Consider the following 27,890-nt stretch of genomic DNA (forward strand, 5'->3'; position numbering starts at 1 on the left):
CTATATAACTAAAGGGTAAGGCATGTCTAAGGTATATATATCTTTCGAATATACTTAGCTGTATATACCTTAGACATGCCTTACCCTTTAGTTATATAGTATTCTTATTTTTAGTAAAGCTTTCATTAATTTATAAATTTTTAATTCTTAATTTTTGAATTGTAAATTATTATCACCATTACTCTCTTCATACGTTGTATTTCATTCATTTAATGATTAAATGTAATTACTAAATTTAGTGAAAGTCTATTCAGTATCATTCGATAATTAGTAGGCTTCTTTCAAATTAACTGGATTTTAGTTTTTAAAATTATGAAAAAGATGGTTATGGGTGCGGTCACAAGAGAACAAAAACTGTTAACAACTATTATTTGCCTACGATTCGCCCCACTTTGATGAAATTCATCAGGACTGTTCAAGTTGAGAGCTTTAGAAACTTTAAAGAGAGACGAAACGTCAGCAAATAAATAGTTGCTAACTATTTTTGTTTGTAACTCCATAATTGGAATTAATATGATAAATTATTTATACATAGAATATTTTACATTTTATCTGTATTATATAAATTATATTAGTTTTGTTTCTAGAAATAATTTAAAAATTGTAATTTGTTGCAGTCTGGTCGGACCACATTAATTATAGTTTGCTTAATAGTGAAATAAACTACAAAAAATACCATCGTTATCAATAATAGTCCTTGTTCAACAAATTATCTGATTTATAAAAAAAATTAAAGATTTCTTTAAAACCAAGTAGAGCAGTCTTGGTCAACTCTCAACAATTAGATTATTTGTACTCAACGCCCTAGGCCCGTATTTTTCTCCAATATATGATCCTAATTTATTTAAAAAATTTAATGACATTTGATATACATATATATAATGATTATATATGATTATCTCCTAACTTTTAATTACTCTAGTTTGAAATTGCATCATCGACTGTATTGCTACATTCAAACTTCAATAACACAACTCGATGGCCAAAAAATCGAAGCCGTCAGAAGAGATTGTGAAGCATGGCTTCACCATTTTTATTTCGTTTCACCAACTTTTGTCAATTTAAAATAAATCAACAATTTTTGAAAATTCATATCATTAGAATGTACACAAATATTAGTTTCAATTAATTACAGAGAGTTTCCACGTCCTTTGTACCCCTTAGCTAACGATATTGGCCCTTCAGCGGACCCAGCACAACATGTATAACATGATATGTAGCAAAGGAAGGGTAAATATGTAGACATTCCTCTGTATATATTATATTAGCTTAGTAAATTAAATTAGGAGATAGAAAAAAATACAGAGAGCTTAAATAGGATTAAAGTTACTAATAGCAAGTAACTCAAATAAAATGTCTAATATGTTAACAAATGGAATATAAACAAATGGCAAAGTAATCGTAATGAACATTTGGCAAATGATGGTTTTTATGGGCAGGGTGTAAGCCTAAAGATTGAGCATAACCCCGAAGTTGATGTAGTGATGTGATATAGTGAAAATGAACAATGTAAATTTCAAATCTTAAAATTGGAAATTAACCAATTCTTCGGATACAATAAAGTATTTTATTAAAATATAATACAATATTTCTATATGATTCTTAAACTTCGTAAGAAAATTCGGTTTTATGTCAGTTAAAAACATTTATGGTTTAGAATCTCAGTGCATAGGAAATTTTTTTTATAAATTTAGTGAAAATTCTTACTAAATTTATAAATTTAGTATGACATATTAGAAATTAATACTTCTTGCTAATAAAATTTACAACCTTCAGGAGAAATGTGAACTCCTTTTCGTTAATTGGAATTAACGTAACCAGTTAATCCTTTAATGCTTTCAGAGATAGATCTTTTTTTCTCTCAGAAGAGATATAGCATTTAGAGTAACTAGGGTTTAAAGTTGCTATTTAATTTGGATGAAGACCCATTTGAAACGAAAAGTGGCAATGCCTCGGTACGCCTGCCTTGAAAAGAAATCCCTCTTCCATTCATAACGGACGTTTCAACCCCTCACTACTGCCAGGAGAATGTATTATTAACAGGCGAATTAAAACCATATTATCACAAAAAACACAAACTGTGTGTGAGTGTTTGCGTGTATTTTTTTTTTTTTTTACGAGGGTCGGTGGAAATCTTCAAAATACACGGATAGGCCCGTACCTAGCTCACGATAGCCTATATAGCTAACCACGTTTTCTGGTGTGATGCGTCCTCCACACACTCTCTCCAATTCACTTATTTATGCCGCAAAGCGAATGCAAGTGAAAAACACGTGCTCCGTAGTTTCCTCGACAGTCTGACATCAAGCGCATTCTGCGGTGTTGTCCAGTTGTACTAGCGGTACTGGTAGGCTCTAAAGCATCCATGTCCGTTCAACAATTGGGTTACGTAAAAATCCACCTCACCATAATGGAGGGAACAACAGTAGCAACAACCAACCGTGACATTGATGGACTCAGTCTGCTTCCTGCTATTTACTAGAACCTCGGTCTTCTGATCTGGAAGTTGTAGGCTTACCGAAGACAGCCAACCTCAGACTGTAGCAAAAGCCTAGTTTGCGATGAGGGTAACTTCTTCGCCACTACAAGTGCAACGTAAAGCATCCATGTCCGGTCAATTTGAAGATTGCGTCGTACATGACATTCCACAGAAGAGGTCCTAATACCGAGCCCTGTTGGATACCACCAGTCACCTCATATCTTCTTTGGCCAATGTCTGAAAAGTAAAACAGAACTCTATCTTTGAAGTAGTTTGTAAGAACTCTCATAAGATAGGCTGGTACCGCCATAGTCCGTAGGGCATCTATTATTATACAGGTCCATTTTCTAGTGTTAAAAGCATTTTTAACATCTAGAGTGATGATTGCTGCATAATGCTTAGCACCTCTCCTCCACCTTGCTCCTGCAATTGCTGAGCGGGCCGTCTCGACTATCAATCCAACAGCATATATCGTGGATCGCTCTTTACGATATTTGTATTGAGCCCGCGAGAGGCCATTAGCTCCCTCCGTGAACTCTTGTTGAATTTTCTCGAATGCCTTACCCATAGTATCCAATAAACAAATTGGACAATAGGTTGAGGGGTCTTCCCGTCTTCCCTTGGCGAACTCAGACATGCGCGAGCATGTGGATGGGTGGCTTGTTGGAGTTGGCCTAAGCTCGTTGTCGATCCGTCGAGAGTCGGTTTTTTGGACACAGAACAAAGGGGTTCATGAGAGCGCTCGTGTAACATCTCCACCATTGTTCTTTGTATAGATGCAACTGAGACCTGTTAGGATGTTAAAGGTGTTTGTTGGTACTTTTTATAATAAGTTTTATATTTAATCTTATTTATTTATATTTAATTTCCTTTCATTTTCTTTTTTTTGTAATAAAAATAATACAATCCCAGTGCAATGGCTGAAACCACTAGTAGTCCGCCATGCTTGCCTCTCTGAATAACACTGACATGTGGATGGTCCGCTCTTTGTTTACCAAGCATTTGTACAAGCCTCCGATTCATGGCGAGAGGCCAACATGTGGATTCACCTTTATGAATTCTTTCCAATCCTGGTGCCCTGCTATATTGAAGATCCGAGGCGATGTCCTCTATCTCTTCCTGTGTGATTTGAGGGAAATTCGTTGTATATGTATTGGTCTATTCATTCAATAGTATTCGCCTGTTCAGAGAATAGTTTTCTGACAATACTGTCTACAACATTTGATTGTGTGTGTGTAAAATTTATATTAGTATAAGTTTACGAGGTTGATTGTTCGTAAACTGGTAGGGGGGGGGGGAGTTACAGCCTTACTCAGCTGTTATTTTAATGTCAGTGATCGGGTAGATCAGCTGATCGAAGATGTATACATAGAGGTACGGATACAATAAAAGTCTATCTTTGAGTAACAAGCGGGTCGATCATTTCTGTCTCACTATTCTCTTTTTCATTCTTTGTGGTCACAAACGTTTATATATATATATAAATATAAGTTATGGTTGGACAAGGCCAACTCTAATCCTATCTCCCCATGTAAATAAACCCCAATAATGTGTATAAGGAGCATCACAGAAATAATAAAGCAGTATCTTTCTAGTAAGCTTGCGTTGTAATTCTGTTCCCTTTTTTCAAGTCTTTCAGTACAAGTGCTCGTAAGTTATATATATATTGTAATAAACTGTAATTTTTAGTTGTATCTTATGTTACAAAGAGGCGAGAAATTTCATAATATAACAAATGACAACGTACACTATAATTTAAGTAATTAATAGTACAATTAAATAAAGGATTACGTCATAATTTTAATTAAATAAGAAAAGAAAGAATAATTGGAAAAGTAAATATCATTTTAATAAATTGTCAATACATCATTTCACTACTATCGGCCAGCATCAAGACTGCTACCATTTTTATTACTTTTTTAATTGTTTTTTTTTAAAGTAATTTAAAATTTTTGCTAAATTGTTTAAATTTAGTGCTAATTTATCGCTGCATACAATTGACAATTAGCATATGAATATTCAACAGGCTTTGATGTTTTAGGTAGAATTTTCAAGAAGGGAAAAGGGCATACAAAGGAGGGACTTTGCTTTAGTAGAGCTCTGGGACGGAACAAATTGCCTCGGAGTTTATAGAGTAGGTATCCTGTGTAAAATATTTAATATAGCAGAGGGATAGAGCCTGTATTGCCTCCTAATACGACTAAGTGTTATATTCCATAGGGTTTGTCGATAATTCCGTCCCGTGGGAGCCACCCACATGAATTTTTATAAACGGGGACACTCTAGGGCCGTAATGTTGGAGCTCTCTGAGTAATGCCTTGGATATTGTTTCATAGCCAGGACATCCTTCTCATTAGAATAAGTGAGAGGGCCACGTTTGGGGCGGGATTGAGTTATCGAATTTCCATATTATAGTGGATGGTCACCGCTCGTATCTTAAGCCTTCGTGGCCGCGAGTTAGTGCCATCCCTTTGAATAGTATAAGGCTCATATTCACAATTTGAAGTACTTTTTATTACTAGAATAAAATTATCATGATTTATATAAAACAATATCCCATTTTAAATGTGCTCGGAGAAGATGAATGTGGCTCTTACCCCTGTAGAAAAGATTCGTTATCTTGGACTACACCTTGACAAACGACTAACCTGGAACCCTCACACAAGACTGAAAAGACAGGAAACTGCATGCAGATTCCGACTATTACAGCACTTACTAGACAAACGGTCTAAACTTCTAACTCATTACAAATGACTACATGAACTACATGACAATAGTAAGGCCCATCTGGACATACGGAGTTGAGCTTTGGGGCTCCACTAAACCTTCGAATTCGTCTCATATCCAATCCTTACAATCAAAAATCCTGTGTAAAATCCTCAATGCTCCTTATTTTGTTACTAATAAAACCATCCATAAAGACCTAAATGTTCCTTATGTAACCGATCTAGCCCGAACCCGATATCATTGCTATCATCTTGCATTATAAACTCACTAACCACTCAAACCCACTAGTTTCTAACCTTGTTTCCTCTTCCGTTCCAGGCAATCCTTCGATGCCCCTGAAAAGAAGATGGCCTCGTGACCTTATATTGTAAAATGTTTTTAGAGTTCTACTACTGGATAGTTTCTCTAGATGGTGTATTTGTTATATGCTGTATCATATCATTATGATGTTACTTCACATTTGCTTGTTGTATTTTATATACAATTATAAATGCCAATAAATAAATTTTAAAAAATTCACTTACGGATTATAAGGAATATATAGTGAGAGAAAGTGTAGCGATCATACAAAATTTAAAATTCGATTTTTTTACGGAAATTAGCATTTTGAGGTCAACTAAATCTAAATATCCAAGTCTTGCAAAAAGGGAGGCATTTCATAGCTGAGCTAGCCTTAATCGTGTAGCTCTTATTTCAGAGCTTAAAGTGACAGTGGAGATTAATGTGTAGCATCAAATGATGTTTCACAAGTATCGATCATTCTTCATTAACAATAAAAATCTAGTTCACAATAATTTTTATCTCGACATGAAGCTACTCAATCCTAACTAAAGGATCAGTGGATTAGCCTCGACAATCTTGTTTTTTGTCATGATTGATCAATCTTTGTAAAATTTCGAGGAAATTTTCATTTTCGTAATTTTCCCACTTTCGTAAGATTTATTCTTAGTAAGAAACAAGAATTATACATCATTTGTAACAATAATGAAATATACCTACCATTAATGAGAGGATATTAATGATAAGAAGGCAAATTGTAATGGTATTCTGCAAAATCTTAAAATTACAGTTACAACAGTTACAGAAAACAAAGTATTTAAAGAAGATTTCATCCTGGCAGAATGTCATATTAGCTTATCTAACGACTTAAAATCCCTTACTCAGGGTAAAATTGTAACAACCAATTTCAACAAACAGTTTTAGAAAATAAAAATAAAATAATAAAATAGATATACATTGAATAAATTGTGAAAGTAAAGTTTTTTTGGTACGTAAATTGAAGAAGAAATTTCTTATTTTCTTGTTCAGTAAAGTAATTTGGATAGTTTTGTAAAATAAACTTTCACATTCGATCTATTTAACGTTAAGTTCATTATTCTTTTTTTTTAATAAGAAAGTGATTCATTTAAATTTTCTTTAGAATCTGGAATAGAAAAAATATTTATCGGTGAGTTCTAAATTAATTTAATTTTCATGCATGGCTACTTTTGAACTGTACTTTTAATGGTTTACAAAATTATTCAGTAATGTAATGTACAAAATGTACAAAATATACAGTAATGTAAAATACAAAGTAATGTAACATAATTATATCTATGATAAATTAGCGATTTAATAACCTTAAAAACTATCCTGAAACGCGTAAATATTTTTAAGAAGATACAAACGTTATAATGTAAACCAGATTTTCAAAAATATAAACAAACACAATCACAACATTCTTAGTAATAGATCATCGAGAAGCCATGACGAGAGTTTAATTGATATTTACATTTTTTAACTAAATTCGGGTCAAAATGATTATTATAATGCCTGTGTAAAAAGAGGACAATTTATCTCAATTCTTTAGAAAATGTCGTACTCCATTAGGCTGAAGGATACTCGGCAATTTCACTACAAAGGAGCCATCTTCCTTTCAAATTGACCTCGTAAAAAATAAACGAGTTAGTTTATTAAGTTCCCTTCACAGGTACGTTAGAAAATGTTCCTTCATTTATGTTACTCCTTGTTCAAAACTTTACAAAAATTATTTAAATGTAAATTTAATAAAATCGTCTTTTGGTTTGGAAAAATATGGATAAAAAGAACAATTTATCATTTAACTTTCTAAAATAGCTAAATTTATTCCTCAACTAAATCCATGAGTTTTAGTAAGAATTGATGAATTAATAACAATTTTATTTAAATAGTTATTGTATTTTCTGCATTTTAGTACTTAGAGAACACTAATGTATACATTTTTTTCATATTAGTCAGTAATAAATATACAAACCCATGAATTTAATAGCATAGTTAGGAATTTGGAAATATAACATGAGGAATATGTGATATCACACATCCAACTCCGTTAAGTCCACTACGAAGTAGTAAGGTTAACGGAGTATTGTAGTGTTCTTGTATGAATATTTCCTTCTGACTTATCATTAAATCATTTGTAGTAGGTTTCTATAAATTTTTTAGCTGCATATGAAATTCAGTATGCAAAGTAATGTCGCTAACGCTTTTGAAATTATCCTAAATGATTTTCAGAATTTGAAGTTGGGCCTTATGGGCTTTACTACACCCACTTTACTTATTAACTAAGTAAAATTTTATTTTGCTTAGAAGAAGAAAAAAATCAGTTAGAGCAGTAAAAACATACCCTAGTGCAAAAATAAAACGCTGAAAATTACAATACTATAGTTTATTACTTCTATGATAATTTATTAAGATTAACATATATGAACCTACATGGTTACGATTTTAATTTTTGATAAAATCACAACTATCAGAATAGATAAAGAATGTCAACATTGTGCTTTTGGTCTCGTCAGTTGAGTGTACTAGGAAACCAAAAATTTTTTGTTCATGTGTGATAAACATATATATAAACTCAGTGTCACCAAAGTACTTTTAGAGATGACGTTAACATGAGGAAAAGAAAATCATTATTATTATTTTTAAATGAAGTACAGTTTTTGCAACCAAGGTTACAGAATAAATAAATGCGATTATAGTTCGATTTAAAATGAAACAGAAGTTTATTCATTTTCAAATGTCGAAGCGACTCTAAATTATTTCATTAAAAATAGTTTGAAACTTTCGAAAAACCAGTAAATATGTCGAAGAAAGTACCAAAGTACCTATAAAAATAAAAAGCTTATTATTTTATCATCTAAAAGTTTTGTTATTTCATTTCTTCTTATTTTTACTCGTCTGATTATTTCCTCAAACCTACTTACCGATTTATATATTTGATCAAAGGATTTATATCGAAATATAAGTTCAGTGAACCATAAAATATAATAGTATGAAAAGGTTAACCCTAATAATTTAACAATAAGAGTAAAATATCTGCATGAACTATACAGGCTGTAGGTATGATTTAATAAATTTGACATTAAATATCCATCATAATACAACTAAAACTGAATATAATGTTACTTGTGATGCATAATGGATTTATTATGTTATTTTATTGCATAAGATGTACATATGTAAGTCTCCACTGCTTCAATTAACGCCTTAATACAAGGTAAATCAGGATAGGTGGAGCAAGTGGACAACACCTCATCTTTTGATTGAGCTCACACCAGCAGTTCTGGGGTGAATGGAACTCCCTTATAGGCGTATTGAAAAAATAAATAACAAAAAAAATGTGGAAATAAAAAAAAATATTAAGTGAAGATTTAAAATCAATATTTATCTTTAGTTCGTCACTTGCCTGCTGGAATATAAAATTCACTGTTGCACTAACCCCGTATTACCTTACTATGCTTTCGTTAAAAATATATTGTCATATACAGTTTATGAATCAGGATTTAAATATGAATTCAACCTCAATTATTTAATGGATACTTCTTAAACCTCATATTCTTTAGAAAATGAGTACTTTAGCTTATGAGTACCCAAAAGAAGATGACCCGACAAACAAAAATCACTTCCACAACATGCTTCTTAATGCCTCTACTACTTACCTAAAATTTCTACGGTGTGAATCTGATCTTTATTATCTCCATCTCCAATCTGGCAAACGTAGTCACCTGCATCTTGCGGCCTAACTTTGGATATTTCCAAATTGAATCCTTCAACAAGCCTGAATCGTGCGTCTCGGGTCACCATAATCTTGTCAGCTGTTAGTACAGAAGATCCACGTCGCCAGAGGAGTACGTAATTGCCTGGAACATAAAACAAGTATAAAATTAATTCTATAGGTTTCTAGGATTGCAATGTATTTTGTACATGATTAATTAACCGAATCTCACGATTATTATCACCTTTAAAAGTATATTCTGCTCTAGCTGTAAAATAGATGGTTCTGTTATTTATTCAATTCATTGTTTTTGTTTAGGATTGTTTTTGACTTTTGTAAATATTGTTTTTGTTTCATTTTAGCTTATTTATGTATTTTATGAAGAGTTGTTTTATTTTATTCTTAGGTTTAAATTATGTATATAGCATCTAATTCGGGGAACCTGATGGTTAGTTTTTACTATGATATTTGAATAGGATTTTATTTTTATTGTAAATAGTTTTCCTTTATTCTTTCTGTTTTCTATGTTATTATATTAGATAGTATTAGTTTACGAGGATTGTTCGTGAACTAGTGGGACGGGAGTAATAGCCTGAGTCAGCTGTTACTTCGATGTCAGCTGACTGAGCCGATCAGCTGATTGAATGATACATATAGAGGGAGTGTCATTACTTTCTTTTGTATAGAAGATACTTTATTTATATTTATTTTCATTTTTTGTTCAACCTTTTAATAATAGCACTTGTAGAATTTCCTCTATTCACATCTCTTCTTTTATTATTTTTTTCACTGAAGGAACAAATATTGTTACATTCTATGTAATCGTAACAGTATACAAAAGATCTTCTCTATCACTCAACCTTCATCCTTTTTCTTACTCTTCCATTTACAACCCCACAGTTATGACTAATGTTCTTAGTTCCTGTCACGTTAATGCACAATCGCTTATTGCCCACATCGATGAATTCAAACAGTACTTCCCTTATAATTTTCATCGCATCATAGCAGTATCCGAAACGTGGCTTAAGCCCTTTATTCCTTCCTCTCAAGTTTCTATTCACAATTATTACAATTGCAATTACTTTCGTCAAGACAGATCCGATCGCACTGGAGGTGGAGTTGGGTTGTTTATGTTAGTCTTAAGGTCAAAATCCTACTCCAATTCCCTTCTCCTAACATTCCCCATTCAGAATACATGTTTGTTGAACTTTGAACCATATCCTCCCCTCTGTTATTTGCTGTAATTTATTAACCTCCACTAGTTCCACTCGATAACACCTTCGAATCCTCCCTTGACCAACTCGTTTCCACTTATTCCAATATTAATATAACTGGTGATTTTAACACCAACATGCTCTCTCAATCCAGTGATAAATCCTTTTTTACTGACCGAATATTTTCCCTCAATCTTTACCTCGTTCCTTATTCTTCTACACATCACACACAATACTTTGGCATCTGGTTAGACCTTTTTATCAGTGACTCTCCAGTAAAAATCCTTCCCTCTTCCCAGAACCCGGTCCCCCTGCAACCCAATTAGCAGTCCGACGTGCTAAATTCCTTCACATTCTTTATACCCTCACCAATGCTCCCGATCCCAAATCCAAGTGGAAAATATTCCGAAACTTATCCCAAAATATTACCATAATCCAATAACCTCAGCTCTCTTCCACTAACACCTGATGATCTGAACAACCATTTTACATGCCATGTTACTGATCCATCAATCTTTCCTGAAATTACAAATAACACCTTCAATCCTGAAAAATCATTTATTCCCACATTTCTTACGAAAATTTACAAGTCACTATTCTGAGATCCCATACCAACAATCATGGACCAGACAACATTCCTGTTAAGTTGATTAAATCATGTCTTCTACTCCTTATTCCCGTACTTTATCATATATACAATTTTTCCTTGTAAAATGCCACATTCCCTTCTCGTTTGAAAACCGCTTTAGTTCGACCATTAAATAAAATCCCAAATCCTTCTTCACCCAATGACTTCCGCCCTATTTCTCACCTGTCAGACCTTTCTAACCGTTAGAACTTGTTCAAAACCAATTCTCAAACTTCCTGGAAGAACGTTACCTCATCAATCCCCTTCAATCCGGCTTTCGACCAAGCTATTCAACAAAATCCACTCTCCTCAAAATAATCCACGACCTCCAAACTTTCATGGAACACCAAAACCTTACAATCCTAATCCTCCTTTATTTCTCCAAAGCATTTGACACGGTTGACCACAACATTCTTCTTTACACATTAGGAAATCTTCCTCTATCCAACAGTGCGCTGGTTTCAATCCTTCCTTTCCGATCACCCCCAGTACGTAGTGGTTCCAGATAAACCATCATCAATGATTCGACCCCTTACTGTGGTGTCCTTCAGGGTTCATCGCTCTCCCCCACCCTTTTCGCCATCTAGATCATTAACCTTCCCCTCCTTATACAACATTCTCAATACTATTTGTACGCTGATGATTCCCAAATTTACCTTTCCTTCCCACCTTGGTTGCCACGGAGAAGCTTCAAGAAGACTTGAATCAAATTAGTCACTGAGCACAAGAAAACAAGCTTAAGTTGAATGCAGGGAAGAGTAAGGAAATCGTAATAGGATTCAATCACCTCCAGAAAACTATTCCTCATATTCCAATCTTATTCCTAAACAACAATCCAATACAATTCTATCCATACATTAAAAACCTTGGTGTCGCAATAGAGCAAACTCCTTCCTGAAAAAACCACGTCTCCGATATTTCCCCTCGTACCTTCTCCACCCTAAAGCGTTTAAATTATCTTCGTCATTTACTTTTGAAACCCGTAGGCTCCTGGTTACTTCCTTGATATTCCCCCACTTTGATTATTACTGTGCGGTTTATGGAGCTGTCTCTTGGGATCTCGCAGCAAAATTAAAACGGTTAATTAATTGCTTTATACGATTCATCTTTGGGTATGAGATGAATCGCACAATCTTTGGGGTCCCCAGGGTCGCCTCTGTCACCCGATTTTATGAAGAATTGATGTGGCTTTACACCTCCTTCCGTTGTAAATATTTTCTTGCTTCCTTCCCTAACCAAGTTATCCAATCCCGCCGTCCATTGTAAATCTCTGTTATCCTTCAATTTAAATCCTCAGTGCATTCCCACAATACCCGCTCACGACCTTCAGACTTACATGTAACTGCCCATCGAACCGCAGCCTTTCGTAAATCTTTCCTCATTCGTTCCTCTTCCCTATAGAATTCTATTTCCTCCTTCATTCGTATTTCTAATACCCTTCTAACCTTCAAATCCCGTATCTTCGACCACTGTCCATCCAACTCCGGAAGAATAACAATTGAAAGTTTCAAAAAAGGTTTATATATTGTCTGTATTCTTATTTTCTCGGTATGCTCCAGAGTTTCGTTTATACTTGTAAATATGTATATTAGCAAAAATTCTACCTTTCCATTATTTTTAGTTTAATTTTATTTGATTTTTTATCATTTTATTTTCCTTTTTATTTATTTCAGAAGTTAGACATCTTATGTTTTATGATATAACATATGGTTTAATTTTATTTGTTCTATTTTTATTCCATATATTCTGATAATTACTGTTGTTAATTTTTAACTTTTCAAATTCATTGTTTTATTATATTTTATGACGTTTAATTGTTTCATTTTTACCTTGTACTTTACTCGAAGGCTTTAAAGCCTAATTTGGACGCCTGTATATTATATTAAAGGGATCAATCCAAGAATAAATAAAGAATATTATATATATTTATATACAATGACTTCAATGGTAAGTGAAATTAATTGATATGGTAAAAATGTAAAAAAAATCGAACTGTTTATGTATGTGCGTACATTTTTGTTTTCATAAGGTAATTAAATAGTTCCGTAATGTGTGAGCTATCATCGTTTAATAAAGTTGCCCCTTTAAATCACTCCGTTTTCTGTGAAATATGTGAGATACCTTTGATATTTCACAGAAAGCGGAGCGATTTAAAGAAATATCACGATGGGTAGTTAATTTAATTATATGCTATATCATAAAACAGAAAAATTTTATTTCTTTATAAGCTTTTATAATTATTTCAAACGAATTTCGAGGACGCCTCCTAATTTACAATATTAAAACTGCATTTGTTGATAAAAATAAGAATATTGTTTATTATTGTTTTAATAAAAAAATAATACATTAATTAAATAAAAAGTAAATAAATAAATATAAACTACCTAATTACTCCGTAATAGGTAATAATACATTAATGATCTTTAAAAAAAAAATGCGTCCCTACTATGACGCTCATTTTACGCATAAGTATTTAATGTGTATATTTTGTTGAATAAAAGAAAATAAATCAAAACGTGTGTATTGACTATTACCAACATGACTAGATTGTACATTATCAACACATATAATATATAAAAGCAACTTGCGTATGTGGACAACATTTCGGGAAATCATTTTACTTGCATGTCTGACCATATATTTCTATTCTAAACACGAATAACAAATAAAAACTCGCTGCTTCATTGATAATTTAATAATTACCTGAGTAAAACATGAGCGAGTACCGGGAGGAATATTTTTGAAAAATCGCCGAGCAATCTAAGATGCCTATCGTGCAGTCTATTTGTTTCCCTAATGTGGCCATAGCTGACCGCGGGAAACCGTAATGGCTGACCCTAGGCTACGGCTCCTTATCTTGAGTGGTTTCGTTAGTGGCAGCGATATATAGCGAAAAATATTATGAATTTTTAACATGAAAGGACCACACGCTACGAGCCGTGGGTAGCAATTATGTATTTTAAGTGTCAACGATTAGTATTGGTGGTGTTATTTTAAAAAATAGCGTGCTCCTTTAAGTAAAGCTTAACTGATATCGATAGCCCCAATGAGTCCCGTCAGCGAAAAGACTAATCACATGAAATTTTAGGTCCGAATTAACAATTAGCTGAGTAATTATCATATGAGTACAATAGGACGTATGTTGTATAGATAAGGAGCTAAGCAATGTACCTACGTCCTAATGTGAGGAGCTCCGGATTACTTTCCACCGGCATTATGAATTATGTCTCCATAGAATCAAACTGAGAAATGATATGGATCATATGACATCTGATCACTGAGTTATGGAGTTACAAAGTTTGTTGTTCGGATCAAAATGTATTTTGCCTATAGATTGTGATATTTACTTTAATACCACAATACTAGCAGTGATATCACTTATTTATGAATTTTTTCTTCTCGTATTTATTAACTAGGGATTAAATTGATTTTTTTTTAAATTAATACTTAATCAGTTTCCTTCGGGGTCCTTTGATGTCATTCCTCATTTTGTTTGAAAAGTGTAGAGTGATTTCATTATATTTATAATTAACATACGAAAATCTTTTTTGATATTATAGGAACATATTTTATGTTAAACAAAATATGAATTTTTTTTAAAAACTACCAACTTATATTACCAATTTATTAAATTGGTTTTCTAGGTATTTGTCGTAAATTTTAATCATGAGGTATGACATTTTACGATTTTTTTCTATTCTAGACAGTATAACCTACTCCTTTCATTGTTTCTGGCCTTACAGAAGTCAGTTCATTGATGCATCGATCTATCTTTTATTCTTATATCTATAAGTAATCACTTTCTTAGTCGAAATTTCTTAAAATTGAATAGCGGGTAACTTAGCACCAGGAATTGGGAATACTTAGCTTGAGTCAATTAAATTAAAATTTGCAACGTTGCAACCAATGAATGATCAGGGGTTCAATATTTTTCAGGGAAAATCCTTTTCTTAAACAACATTGGGTACTCACTTTATAGAAGCTGCGTGGACACCCGAAGGCTTCTGAACCCACTGGGTTTACTCTCGGCTACAGAAAAACAATAAGCAATTATCTTACACAACTGGATTCGAACCCGGGCATGTGTAGTTAGTAGCATTGCGGCTTACTCATTGAGCTACTTCACATCCCTTTCTTGGCTCCAGTAAATGTCCTAATTAGTGGTACTAAGTTGCCCAATATTTTGTTTATTGTCTAGCTGATTTTATTTTCAAGCTAGTTTCAATAAAATAGCAATTTCAAATCAATCAAAAATAATTTTAAATCAAATAAAATAATTCCAAACCAAATTTAAAAATATGTTTTAATTGAATTTATTTTGGTCTAGAATCACACTGAATAAAAGTTCCTTTTATATTTTTTATCGACTTTAATTTCAAGAGAAAATGTACATTATGGTTGGAAAAAGAAACATCGGCATTTTTAATAAAATTAAAAACTATTTAATTTGTTTATTTATTTTTTAAGTATACTCTGAAATTATTTTGGTTCTTTTCTTCGGTCACGACAAATGGTGCCGTAAATTGCATCAACTATTGATTCACAGCTGTTTAGAACAAAATTTATAATGTAGTGCAGTTGCCATACGTTGCAGTAAATAAAGAAATACATATATATCAAAATTGTGTAATCTAGCGAAATATCATTAATATTCTAAGAAAACTTAGGTATAAATTTCAGACTTTTTTTACTCTTATAAGTAGGTCAAAAATGTAGAAACAATTCAGGAATTTCTTTACGATTTTTGTCCACTGCAACATTTTTAATAACCACTGACTACACAGTCCTCAGACCGTACGCTATCTACACACTTAACGTTATCATTTTAAGTGCTGTGTTGTAAGTGGAGCTAGCGTCAGTGTTTTTTTTGGTTTTTTATCTCATTCACCATCATGATTTTGAATTTACTGAACATCCTTCTGCATCTCTCTAATTTCAGAGAGATAGATCGATGCATCAATGAACTGATTCTGTAAGGCCAGAATCAATGAAAGGAGTAGGTTATACTGTCTAGAATAGTATAAAATATCGTAAAATATCATACATCATGATTAAAATTTACAACAAATACCTAGAAAACCAATTTAACAAATATAAGTTGTTAGTGTTTAAGAAAAATTGATATATTGTTTAACATAAAATATGTTCCTATAATATCATGATTTTTGTATGTTAATTATAAATATAATAAAATCACTCAACACTCTTCAAACAAAATGAGGAATGACATCAAAGGACTGGGAGTTATTGAGTAAATCGTGGTGCATGTCGGACTGTTCATAGCGTCCTTGCTTTAATGATTCATTTCTCTAAATAATTTTCAAACGAATCTTTTCAGTAGTTAAGTTATAAGCGAAAAAAGATTATTATGAGCTTAATTTAAGGCTATCAAATCAATGCATGTTATAGTAGAACTATTTTTTTTTTGCACGTCATCTGTTTTCTATTTCTAAATACTGATTTCTAAATTCTAAGCAGATAAACTTAAGTACTATTCACAATCGATTCTTCAACAAATGTAAAGACGGGCCCTTCTTTAAAATAAACATTGATAAAAATAATTCTCGGATTCTGTCTGTTACAACATTACCATGAAAAGACACTTGAAAAAGAAAAAAGCATTTTAGAAGAAAGTGGTTTTAAAAATTGCAATGTGAGGCATCGTTCTGTGAACTGTTCCACTTTTCAAAAAATCAAAGATGAAGTGATTGAATTTTTTTTTTGTTTTTTTGTCTGTGCATGTATTTATCATTTCGTGTTTTTTAAAAATTAATATAACGCAATCCACAGCGAAGGTGATGTTTGCCTAGTTACCTACAGGCGACCAACCTATAATCTGAAAAACCTATAAAAAGGGAGACAAAGTTTTTCATTTAGTGGGACCACCACTTAATGAAAAAAAGTAAACGCCCAGACAGGATACGAACCGGCAGATTTCAGACTAATAGACCTGCGCCTATTACCATCTGAGCTATGGACGGTCCTCATTTCATGTTTTCATCATTACTCTCTTTTTTAGATTTACTGTCATTATATATTAACAGAATAGGCTTTTAATTAACGATCAGTCATTGATCAATTGTTATTTAATTTTGGTCGTCACGTATTATTTATGTTAAACTATTATAGATTTGAAAAACTAAAGTATCATTTTGTAGTAAAGATAGAAAGTACACGAACTGAGACTTGAAAATATTCAACCATTGAACTCAAGAGTTTTCTTTAAAATGACATCACCATTATTCAAATAACTCTGAAATGATTTTATTTCATTTGCCAAATTATAATGACGAATGCATTTTTATTAATAAATAACTTTAACGATTACAAAAAATAAGATAACTCATAACGTTGTGTTAAATTTACAAAGTTTTAACATACTAAATGTTATAAGTATAGGATTTTGAGCAGGCTAATTCAATGTTTATGTTCTTGGAGGAAAGAGCCAAAAAGACGGGCCTCGTGTGCCTTTCAGGGGCCTCGCAGAGAAGTAGGGGAAGAGTACAAACCAATCACTGGCTACCTTCTGTTTCAGTTTAAATTACAGACAATTGCAGACAATCCTCTTAATCTCAACCTAAACTCTCATTTTGTGGGTTTGGTCTTTTTAGTTTCACTTTTGCTTTGATGGTGAGTAGGGTTATGCCTCCCCCTTTACATGTTAAATGTTAAATACTGAGGATCTCCTAGTGGAATTTCTGGGCAATTCATTATGTAGCCTTGTAATCTTAAAGAGATAATACAATTTTTAACAGCTTCATCGCATATCTTTCTTCCAGCTAACTTGTTCCTTGTTTCATCTTATAATTTTTGTTTTCCATTACTTTATTATTATTGTTATTAATTATTTATTAGAGTTTAAAGACCTCCAAAACAAAAACTACTCAAACGAATGAGCAACCTATGAAAACGGAAACAGACAAAATGGTGTGAAGCTCCACTGATATTTTGCGTGGCGTTATTATGCACTTCGGAAGCCTATTAACAGACTCTCAAGCATGGTAAATGATATGTTCGTTTTAACTTACTATAAGAAGGATACATTTCTCTATTTAACACATTTTCCCATTTAAGAAACTTTAAAATGTTAAGATCAAGCATACCCCTAATAATAGACATTCAATAAATATTTATACAAAAATAATACATTTTGCAGTTTTTAATTTAATATTTATACTCTAATACTAAGGAATTGTGCCTCAATTCACTACTACGCTTAATGCAATAATTGAAAAAAAAAAAAATTAAAAATGATTTCTTCTAATGACTTCAGAATTTTATATGAAAACGTGCTTTATTTTTTTTTTTTAATTAGCGTCCTAGAAGTGAATTGGGTAAACAAATTACCTGGTCTAAATTAGGCTTAAAATTCAAAATTCCATCAGAATACAAATATCACAGACTACTCCAGTAAATTACAAAGTCGGAAATACATACTAATAAATTGAACTCATAGCAGCATTAAGTTACCTAATTCAAATCCTTTTTTTATTCAGATATTCAAACATTCTAGGAATAAAAAGTTGAATACATATCTTCCTGACCCATGGAAATTATCAATAATTAAAAAGATACATAGCCCCAAAAGCCGCTAGAATACCCATCCTCCTACCGTCCTATCTCTCTATTACCAATCATGGGCAAAATCCCATGCATGAAATGGATATTTTAAAAAACATCGATGTTTTTTGGAGTCCTTGTTGGATTCTTTGTTCCATAAACCACTTCTGGCGGGCGTTAAAATGCGTGATCGTTGGATAGTCGTTGTGACAGACCTTACGTTACTCAAATGATTGTTCAAAAACATCGATATATTTTGGGTAACGTATTGTAAGCAACGATATTGTAAAAACATCGATGTTTTTTGTAGTCGAAGTCGGATTCTTTGGTCCAAAAATCACTTCTGACAGGCCGCAGAATGCGTGATCGTAAGAACAGCCTTATGTTTCTGAAATTGTTGTTCAAAAACATCGATGTATTTTGGGCAATGTATTGTATGAAAAGATATTTTAATATTGAAAACTGATATTTCTAAACATCGATTTTTTTTTTTTGTCAATTTGCATTTTTTTGCAAAAACCACTTCCGACTGGCGGGAGTATACGTAGTCGTTGGAACAGACCTTATGTTACTGAAATGGTTGTTTAAAAACATGAATGTATTTTAGGCAAAAGTTGGCAAAGGATGTTTTAATATTATACATAGAAATTTTATAACATCGATGTTTTTCTATTCGTAATTTATTTTTATTATTTCGTTAGCGTGATGGTTGGAGGTCCTTTCTTATCCCACCCCATTGTTGATAGGAAATTGTTTATACCGTAATTTTTTTGTTTTCATTTAGTTACTTTTGTAAAAAGAAAAAAAAAATTAAAGATTGGGACAAACGTAAAACATCGATGTTAAAAAAACATCGGCTTAAATACATCGATGTCAAAAACATCGATGTTTTCAAAACATCGACATCGATGTCGCATCCCTAATCCCTACCTTCTATATATCATCCGTTCCTTTTCATCGATAGATTGTTCCAAGTAAACCACAATGGTTCCTATCCTGTCACCTATTCTCAGTCCGCTGGTGTTCCTCAAGGTAGTTTCCTCGGTGACAACCTCTTCACCGTCTATACAGCTGACATCCTAACACTATCCTCACCACGTATGCTGATGACAGTAATAAACTATCGGGAGAGAACAGATATCGTCTTTGGAGTCCATTGTCTTGATTGCTGAGCGTAATTTTAAATTAAATCAAAGTTTCTGAAATTCTATCTTGAGAATTTTCAGTACTCTTAGAATCTCCTATACCTCTAAAATATCCTATAAATAAGGAATATACCAACACATTTTGAGAGCTCTGAACTTATTAGAAACTGATTCGTTTTTATTTACTGTAGCATTAATGAAAATATTTAATAGATATTAATATAATCTTTAGGTTATGAATTCAAATTAATGTTGTAGATTGTCAAATAACGTTATAGCTATAGTCTGATTTCTTGCTCTGAAAACTCGTCCTACTTCTTATCCAGTGTAAATCTGTTCTCAAATCATTAGTTCCTTTATGCTTATTTAAGAGGGGTCTTGTCATTTCCTTTCATACGCAGCCCTCCCTTAATTGGTGCCCCGGGGTCATTCATTTCAGATAGAACCGGTCACTCTCCCCCTCCTCTGTTTTGGGTAGGACATCCGGTTGCAATATTTTAAAATCGAATCAATTTCCTTTTAGGCCCTTTCTTAGCTTATAGTTATCAATTTTCATTTGGACAAGTTCATGTTGTTTCTTGCAATGCTGTATGTCATTTTAATGTACAATTAGTAACATTATCTGTGCTTTGGTATTAAGAAATTTATTTAGTGACATCAAGAAATATATTAATGATTTTCTGAGGCTGGGAGAAGGACCTCTTTCAACCCTGCTATGCCTTGCACTCCAGTATTATATGTATTACGATATGTGTAAAAAAAATGCACCATGGAAACGTCTAAAATATATTAAAACTTCTAGAATGAAAGTTTTTTATCACTCAATTTTTCCTTTATTAAGGACCTTATATTTTGATTTTCCTCGAATATACATGTTCTATTTCTTGTGATAAACTCAGTAGTAGGTGAAAAACCATTCCTTTCAGATACAATTGTACGTCTCAAGTAATTGACTCTAAAGCTAATATTCTGAATTAAGAACTCATTAATAAGGTTAATTAAACCTCGAAAGAACTTTTGAAGTCAGTAAAAATGGAAATGTATCCTTCAAAACGGAAGTTGAAACAAGAGATCTCTCTCTAGTAGGATGTTTTGATTTTTTGAATTTTTTTAAAAATAATTTATTTATTGTTATTGCTGTTGTTGGTTGGGGCTTTAGGCGGAAAACCCTGAGGTCATCAATACCCATACTTATTGTTATTTACGACTGTATAAAAATATTTACAAGTAAATTCGCTGTAGGTGATATAATTATATGATACGTGTGGATAATCTACCCATTGATATAACTCCAATAACATTTCTAAAAGAGAAGATCTCGAAACCATCTTCTTTTCAGACGCCTAGGATGATCGTTAGGTAATAAAGTTGGGTTAGAAACAAGTAGGTTTGGGTGGTTGGAAGTTTATCATGGAATTATTGGTATCTGGTTCTGAACAAATCGGCAACATACGGGACATTGAGGTCCTGATCGATGATTTATGACTTTGATGACTATGAGTCCTTGATTTGTAAGGAGCATTTGGAATTTTTTGAAGGATTTTTTAGTGCAAGAATTGGATTCGGAAGGAATTTTATGGCCAAGTGGAGCCCTAAAGCTCCACTCCCTATGTCTACATAGTTATGTAGATCAGTCTTCTCTAATGGATTGGAAGTTTAAACCATCTGTCTAGTAAAAGTTGTAATAGTCAGAATCGACGAGCAATTTCCTGTCTTTTCAGTCTTGTATGAGGATGTCAGTCGTTTGTCCCGATTTAGTCCTAGGTAACGGATATGTTCGACAGGAATAGATGGGGTATCATTAAAGGATACTGTGGGACAGGAGGTCATGGGTTAACGACGAAGGGTAAATGGATAATTTATTATTATCCTCCAGTTTTGGCTCCATTCTGATGCCATGCGGTAATGTGGGATTGGAGGGTTCGGGATGCAATGAAAAGGTCATTATTATTCTGGATCTCTAAATTTGGGAGAATAGAACATTTGGGTTCTCTTAATTATTGTCATAATTAAAAGATGAAGAAGTTCAAATATGATAAATATCTGATGAGAAAAGTATAGAAAAACAAAGAAATAATTTCAATGTTTATTAAAGAATTCGAACCTTTTGTTGGATAATCCTAAGGCAGAGCTATGAAGGCTGTTAGAATCAATAAGACTCTCTTAGTATTCCAGTAAGAAAAGGAGAAGGGGGTCAATCGAAGCACAAAATAAACATAAAAAAAAGACACTGGGCCAGAAAGAAAAAAAAAGTCGGAGCCTTTGAATTGAAGTAGAATGGAAAATCCACCCCTCTTGGCTTTGATAGCAGCTATCAAATTTTGGTCCCCTTTTATTAAAACATAATTCATAAAATTTGTCTCTTATTTTATTAAAATATTCAATTCAATGTTTTTGTAAAATAAAAAAGAGTTATTTACTTTTTAACTATAAATTGTTATGGACAAGTGTGTAGTGCTTACACTTCTTTCTTAAGTAATTGATTCTAATTCAGCTGTCCATGAATACGTATAATTTTACAGAGTAAATTGGACCGGTGCCTAGCTTTGGAGTTTTAAATGAAAAATGTTTTGTAAGAACCGAATGTTTAAAATGTAATTTAAAGAGATCATCAGAAAAGGTATTTTCATTTAATATTATAATGTTTTCATATTTAATTAATGTATTCATTTCATGCTTCTTAAAATTGTAAAAAAAAATATTGGTTCAACTATAAAAATTTGTATATGTAATAACACAAATAATTGAAAACATTAAACGGTACAATAATGGTCAACAGTTGACTCTAAATTTTAAATTTAATGGACTTACCGATTTGCACAGCAATATGTAAGGCCGATACAGATTATATTCGATAACCTTTATTCACTATTTTTTTTATTTATTTATTTATTGCTATTTATAACTGTACATTATAATACATTTAGTAAATTTGATCTCAGTTAAATTGGAGTGTTACAGGCGTGTAGGAAAATTACCAACAGTAAAATTATACACTCTAATGACGTTTTACATTAGCAAGTCTCGTGGCCATCTTCTTTTTAGGCGCCTCTGAGGATTATTAGGAATGTAAGAGGTAGCAAGGTAGGAAACTAGTGGTTTTAGGTGGTAAGGGAGTTTGTAATGGTAGGAGTGATATCAGGTTCGGGCTAGATCAGTTATATATGGAACATTAAGGTCTTTATGTATGATTTTATTTGTGAAAAAGTAAAGAGCATTGATGATTTTACGCAGGATTTTGGATTACAATGATTGGATACGAGAGGAATTCGAAGGTTTAGCGGAGCCACCAAACTCAACTCCATATGTCCAGATTGGCCTTATTACATTCATGTAGATCAGTCGTTTGTAATGAATCGGAATTTGAGACCGTTTGTCCGTTAAGTCCTGTAATAGTCGATATCGACGTGCAGTTTCCTGTCTTTTCAGTCTTGTAAGAGAATTCCAGGTTAGTCGTTTGTTCAGATGTAGTCCAAGATAGCGGATATGTTCGACAGGGGTAAAATCAACATTATTAAAAGAGACTGTCAGTAGGTTTACGACTAAGGGTAAAGGTGATTTGATGGGATTTATTTCAATCCTCCAATTACGAAACTATTCTTCGAGGGCTATGATATGGGAATGGAGAGTTTGGGACGCAATCAAAGGGTTATTATTATCAACGAGCACACATGTGTAATAATATGATAACATTTACAATTCCTTGTTGTTGCAGTTAATTTTTTCGCCTGTTCAAGATATAAAATAAAAAAAAAAAATAGAAATCATGTAAAGAGTAAACCTCGAAGTTAATATAAAATAAAGGAAAACATTATTAAGAATTATATTATTATTTTTGAGTATACATAAATTTAACTAAATCAATTTTCAATTTTCTACATTAATTCACTTTCTTCATTTCTACATTCGCGAACTAACATTAAACGGGAAAAAAAAATCGACTGAAAAATGTATACATCAGAAAAGAAAAGGCCCCATACGAAATATAAATCTTATTGTAATGAAACAAAATGTTTCAACAAAGGACTGTTAATACTGAAATATCGAATAATAATACAGAAAATTTAATGGTCTTCATTTTCCATTTCTAAATAGAAAATCAGAGTCAAACAAGGTGAAAATTTATAGAATCAAGAAAGAGACTGGGATCTTATTTGTTTTCAAGTTTCAAAGGAAGGCAGTTAAGGTTAATTGGCCTCCAACAATAGGAATCAAAAGAGATCCTTCTTTGGAATTATTTGAATTTCCCTTGACGCTGAACATATTTTATTAACTAATTACAGTGCGCCACTGAGGTCGGCTTCGAATTGGATTTTACTGTTTTAATCATAAATTACATTTAAAAAACTGTGTTTTGTAATTTTCGGAGGGCAACAGATAGGCATGTAAAAAATTGCTACATAGCGTGCGCTCAGAACATTAATTTAGAAAAAGAGAATCATAATTCGTTCAAAATTATCGTTTCTTCGGGATAAGAATCTTTTTCTGCTAATAAGCTTTCACTTTTACACGTACTTTGAGTGACAAATGAACCTTACACTGCATTAATCTGATCAACGGGCAATAATTGTGCATAAGAAGGAGTGTGCTACTGATGTTGTTCCATGAATCCCGAAAATGGTGGAAATAATTTATGTCCAGATTTTTGCTAATTCATCGCTTATCCTAACCCAATAACCCACTATACAAACATTAAGGCACGTTATAAATATATAAAGACAGACCTGCCGGTAGAGTGAATATGTTTATTCGTTCATCCTTAGGTATTCACCCTCATATTTCTATAAATCTACTTAGAAAAATCAAAAGAAAGTAAATTTATTAAGCAGATATAACATTAAAACATTAACAGCATCCCCATATAGCAATTTATTTAATACATAGGTATTATTTGTATTTTCTAAACCTTCTCCTAATGTCTACAATACTCTCAAATGCACACGACATCCACTGGCTTTAAGTAATGCAATGAGAGACCCTCGGTTGTACTCGACTGTATTATTAAATAAAAAATAGAAAAAAAAAGAAAAGATTTTTTAATTGTATTTAAATGCTTCTATTTTAAAACCATAAATAGAAAATACGGCCCAAAGAAGGGAGAACAATTTTTTTTTTAATTCATAAAATCCAATCAAGATTTATTTTTATTATTGATATGCTTAAGATTGAATAGGAAAACAAAAGTATTAATAATAAAAAGCATACTACTTTTTTAGCAAACTACATTTTGCTTTAATTTAGATTTAGGTTCCCATTCTCCCTCCACTTCCCAAGGTAAAGACAATATGAAATTCCTGATATAAACTTAGTATAAGATACAAAGCTCAACGTCCTCACGACCTGATATCTGGTAAACTTCAAACTTTATCCAAATTTATGAAACTACTCCTTGCTTTACCTGGAGTCCCAATTATTATGTTTAGCAATATCATGAATTTTTCATTTTATTGTCTTTTAATTATTCTCATAAATGATATAAAACAGAGTTATTTAAGTAAATTAAGTTTTAAATGTTATAGAAAAAAATATGACAATTAGTAGTAAAAAACCGTACTGCATTTTTTTGTAGCAAACAGTTAATTTATAAATAAATCTAGGTTCAGTCGTTTCGTTTATGAAAACTGTCATAGTTTTCAAATCCACAACTGATAGGTAGAAAAAAATACTTTCTTTTTCTAATTATCTTTAGATAAACTTAAGAACAATAAGATTTTTGAGACGTGGATAACAGAAACAACAGGATAAATTTAAAAATATATAATTTTAGGAATTGGGAGATCTTAAAACGCATTAATTAAGTTATTTATAAATGTAAGCAATTTTTAAATGATCTTCAATATCTTAAAAATGTATTTAAAAACATTTCCTAATAATTTCTGTTCTCTACTTTTTAAAAATCTTTTTGTTACTCTTAAAAAAAAAAATGAAACGTGTACCATTTTTTCGTAAAAAAAAAAAAAAATGAACTGTGGTAAAGTTTTTAAAAAAAAAATAATGACATTTAAAGTTGAAATTATGATTTTAATCAGAACCTTCAACCGGTTCCTTTAATCTATACATTATTTATTGCTCAGTTGAATCATTGCCGTGTTCCCCCATAAAATTGTGCCTCTTTAAAAAATTATAAAAAAACTGAATCCATTGAAAAGTTTTGGAATACTTCTTAATGGAGACGGGCGAAAAATGAAAAAAAAATAAAAGAAAGAAAGAAAATAGGGAATGATAACAAATATTTTTTAAAATTTATTTGTTTAAAAAAATAAATAAATGGATTAATATAATAATGCTTAATGAAAGATAAAAGTAAAGTTAATAACAAGAACAATGACAATGACGGATTTAACAAAATAACTAATTGTCTTATAATGAAAAATAAGAAAGTGAATTTAGGAAAAAGATAAAGAGAAAAAAAAATAAATTAAGATAAAATAAAATTTTAGAGTGACAATAACAGAACTGATAAATATAGAACTCCCCAGGACGGGATGTCCTGCAGCAGTCTGGGCTTCATTCTTCGGGCTGTGGTTGGATTTCCCAAGTTGTAGGTCACTGCTCCTTTAACTTTAGGTAACGGAGTGGAACAAAATATTAGGATTTTAAATTTTATAACTTTTGTTGATGGATTTGGTATAATAGTTGTTAAAAATTAATAATATATTTTATAATATTAAGAATGCTGTTAAACAAACTATTTGTTTAACTAGTAAACAAAAAGTATTATCATTATTAATCATATCCAATAGCTAGTAATTGAAGAAGGAGTTATGTAACTGGAAACCAGAATTGAATTTAATCGTTTGGATCGTTTTTTAAATTAATATCGTCGTCTTAAAGGTAAATCACATTGGGTTAAGATTTGTTATTTTTGAGTTATTTGGTTTTTCCAGTTAAAATGTTATAAAATTTTAAATTTCCTGAAATTTATTAATAGCATAAATAACTGTTTATAAAAAATAAAACATTAAATTACAATTTTCGACTTAGTAAATTCCCCTCACTAACAGAGATCTGCTTTTATTAACATTCCACTTTGAAGTAAAAGATAAATAATATAATTCTTGTCACAATAAATCTAATAATATAAAATATATCTGAAAGAATATGGTCTTTATATAATATTGCAAACATTCACCCTCATTAAAACCATAAAGAATCACATGATAAAGATAATCTATTAAATAGCTAAGTAAAAGAATGGGCAACAACAAACATGTATCAAATATAAATTGCATTTCACTAAGTTATACTCACGATTTTATACTGAAAAACTAAATTTTTAACTTTAGCCAAAATAACGCAGTGTAATGCTTAGAAAATTTAAACAAGATTATTTGTAGAGTAACGTTGTAGGACAAAGGTTAAACGTTTACATGATAAAATAATATATTTAAAACCAGTAAACTTTTTTTTTTTTGTTATTCGACAACAAATCGCTATGTTACTTTTGAAATTGCATACCCTTGAAAAATATTTTGCTATTGAGTGGTACTTAGTGTCAATCTTATAAGCTTTGGAACAGTCTGAAATAACAGTTTTATTTATACGGTTTTCCCAGTTTTAAACGAAAAAATAGGAATAAGACAATTTATTAAAGATCAAATTAATTTATTGCGCAATAATATTCCACTGTGAAGAGGTTAAAAATCATTAAGACTGTTAAGGGCAAAGACCAATTATAAACCACATCACTAGATTAGGCTGACGGTATTGTGGCTACGGTTTTAACCTGCCAGAATGAAATGAAGTCGGGAGTAGGGAACGCTGCTATAATAACTCAAAACAAGAGGGGGTTTTAATTCCCAAGTGGCGCTTTGATCTTAGTTCAAGCGGCCGGTCTACCAAAATAAACATAATTACTTCCATTAGAAGAAAATTCAAGAGTATTGTAAATACCAAGATATATATAAATTTAATTGAACCTTAAAAAGTTTTTTGTTATTCAATATTTCATAGCGAGAGAGAGAGAGAGATTTTATTGTTCTTGATAATTTTGCAATAAGCCATGATGCTCTGAGACTACAGTGTCTCATTGAGAAATACAAATTATTTAGATTCCTGGGTACAAAATAAGTTTTATGAAAACAAATACAAGAAATAATAATATTTTATATAGACTATAACAAAT

The 27,890-nt window shown here is 31.7% G+C and overlaps 1 protein-coding gene across 2 annotated transcripts in view; it reads right to left on the bottom strand.

Moving 5' to 3' along the window:
* LOC106682819 (lachesin) overlaps positions 1–27,890 on the bottom strand; it is a 522,354-nt gene that overhangs the window by 248,764 nt on the left and 245,700 nt on the right. For both annotated transcript variants that reach the window (XM_067051382.1, XM_067051381.1), the window contains exon 3: positions 9,163–9,363. In XM_067051382.1, coding sequence (XP_066907483.1) covers positions 9,163–9,363 — 201 coding nt within the window. The remainder of the gene's footprint in view (positions 1–9,162; positions 9,364–27,890) is intronic.

Source organism: Halyomorpha halys, unplaced genomic scaffold (assembly GCF_000696795.3).
Source record: "Halyomorpha halys isolate HHAL.00 unplaced genomic scaffold, Hhal_1.1 Scaffold445.1, whole genome shotgun sequence".
In the NCBI taxonomy this organism is placed as follows: Eukaryota; Metazoa; Arthropoda; class Insecta; order Hemiptera; family Pentatomidae; genus Halyomorpha; species Halyomorpha halys.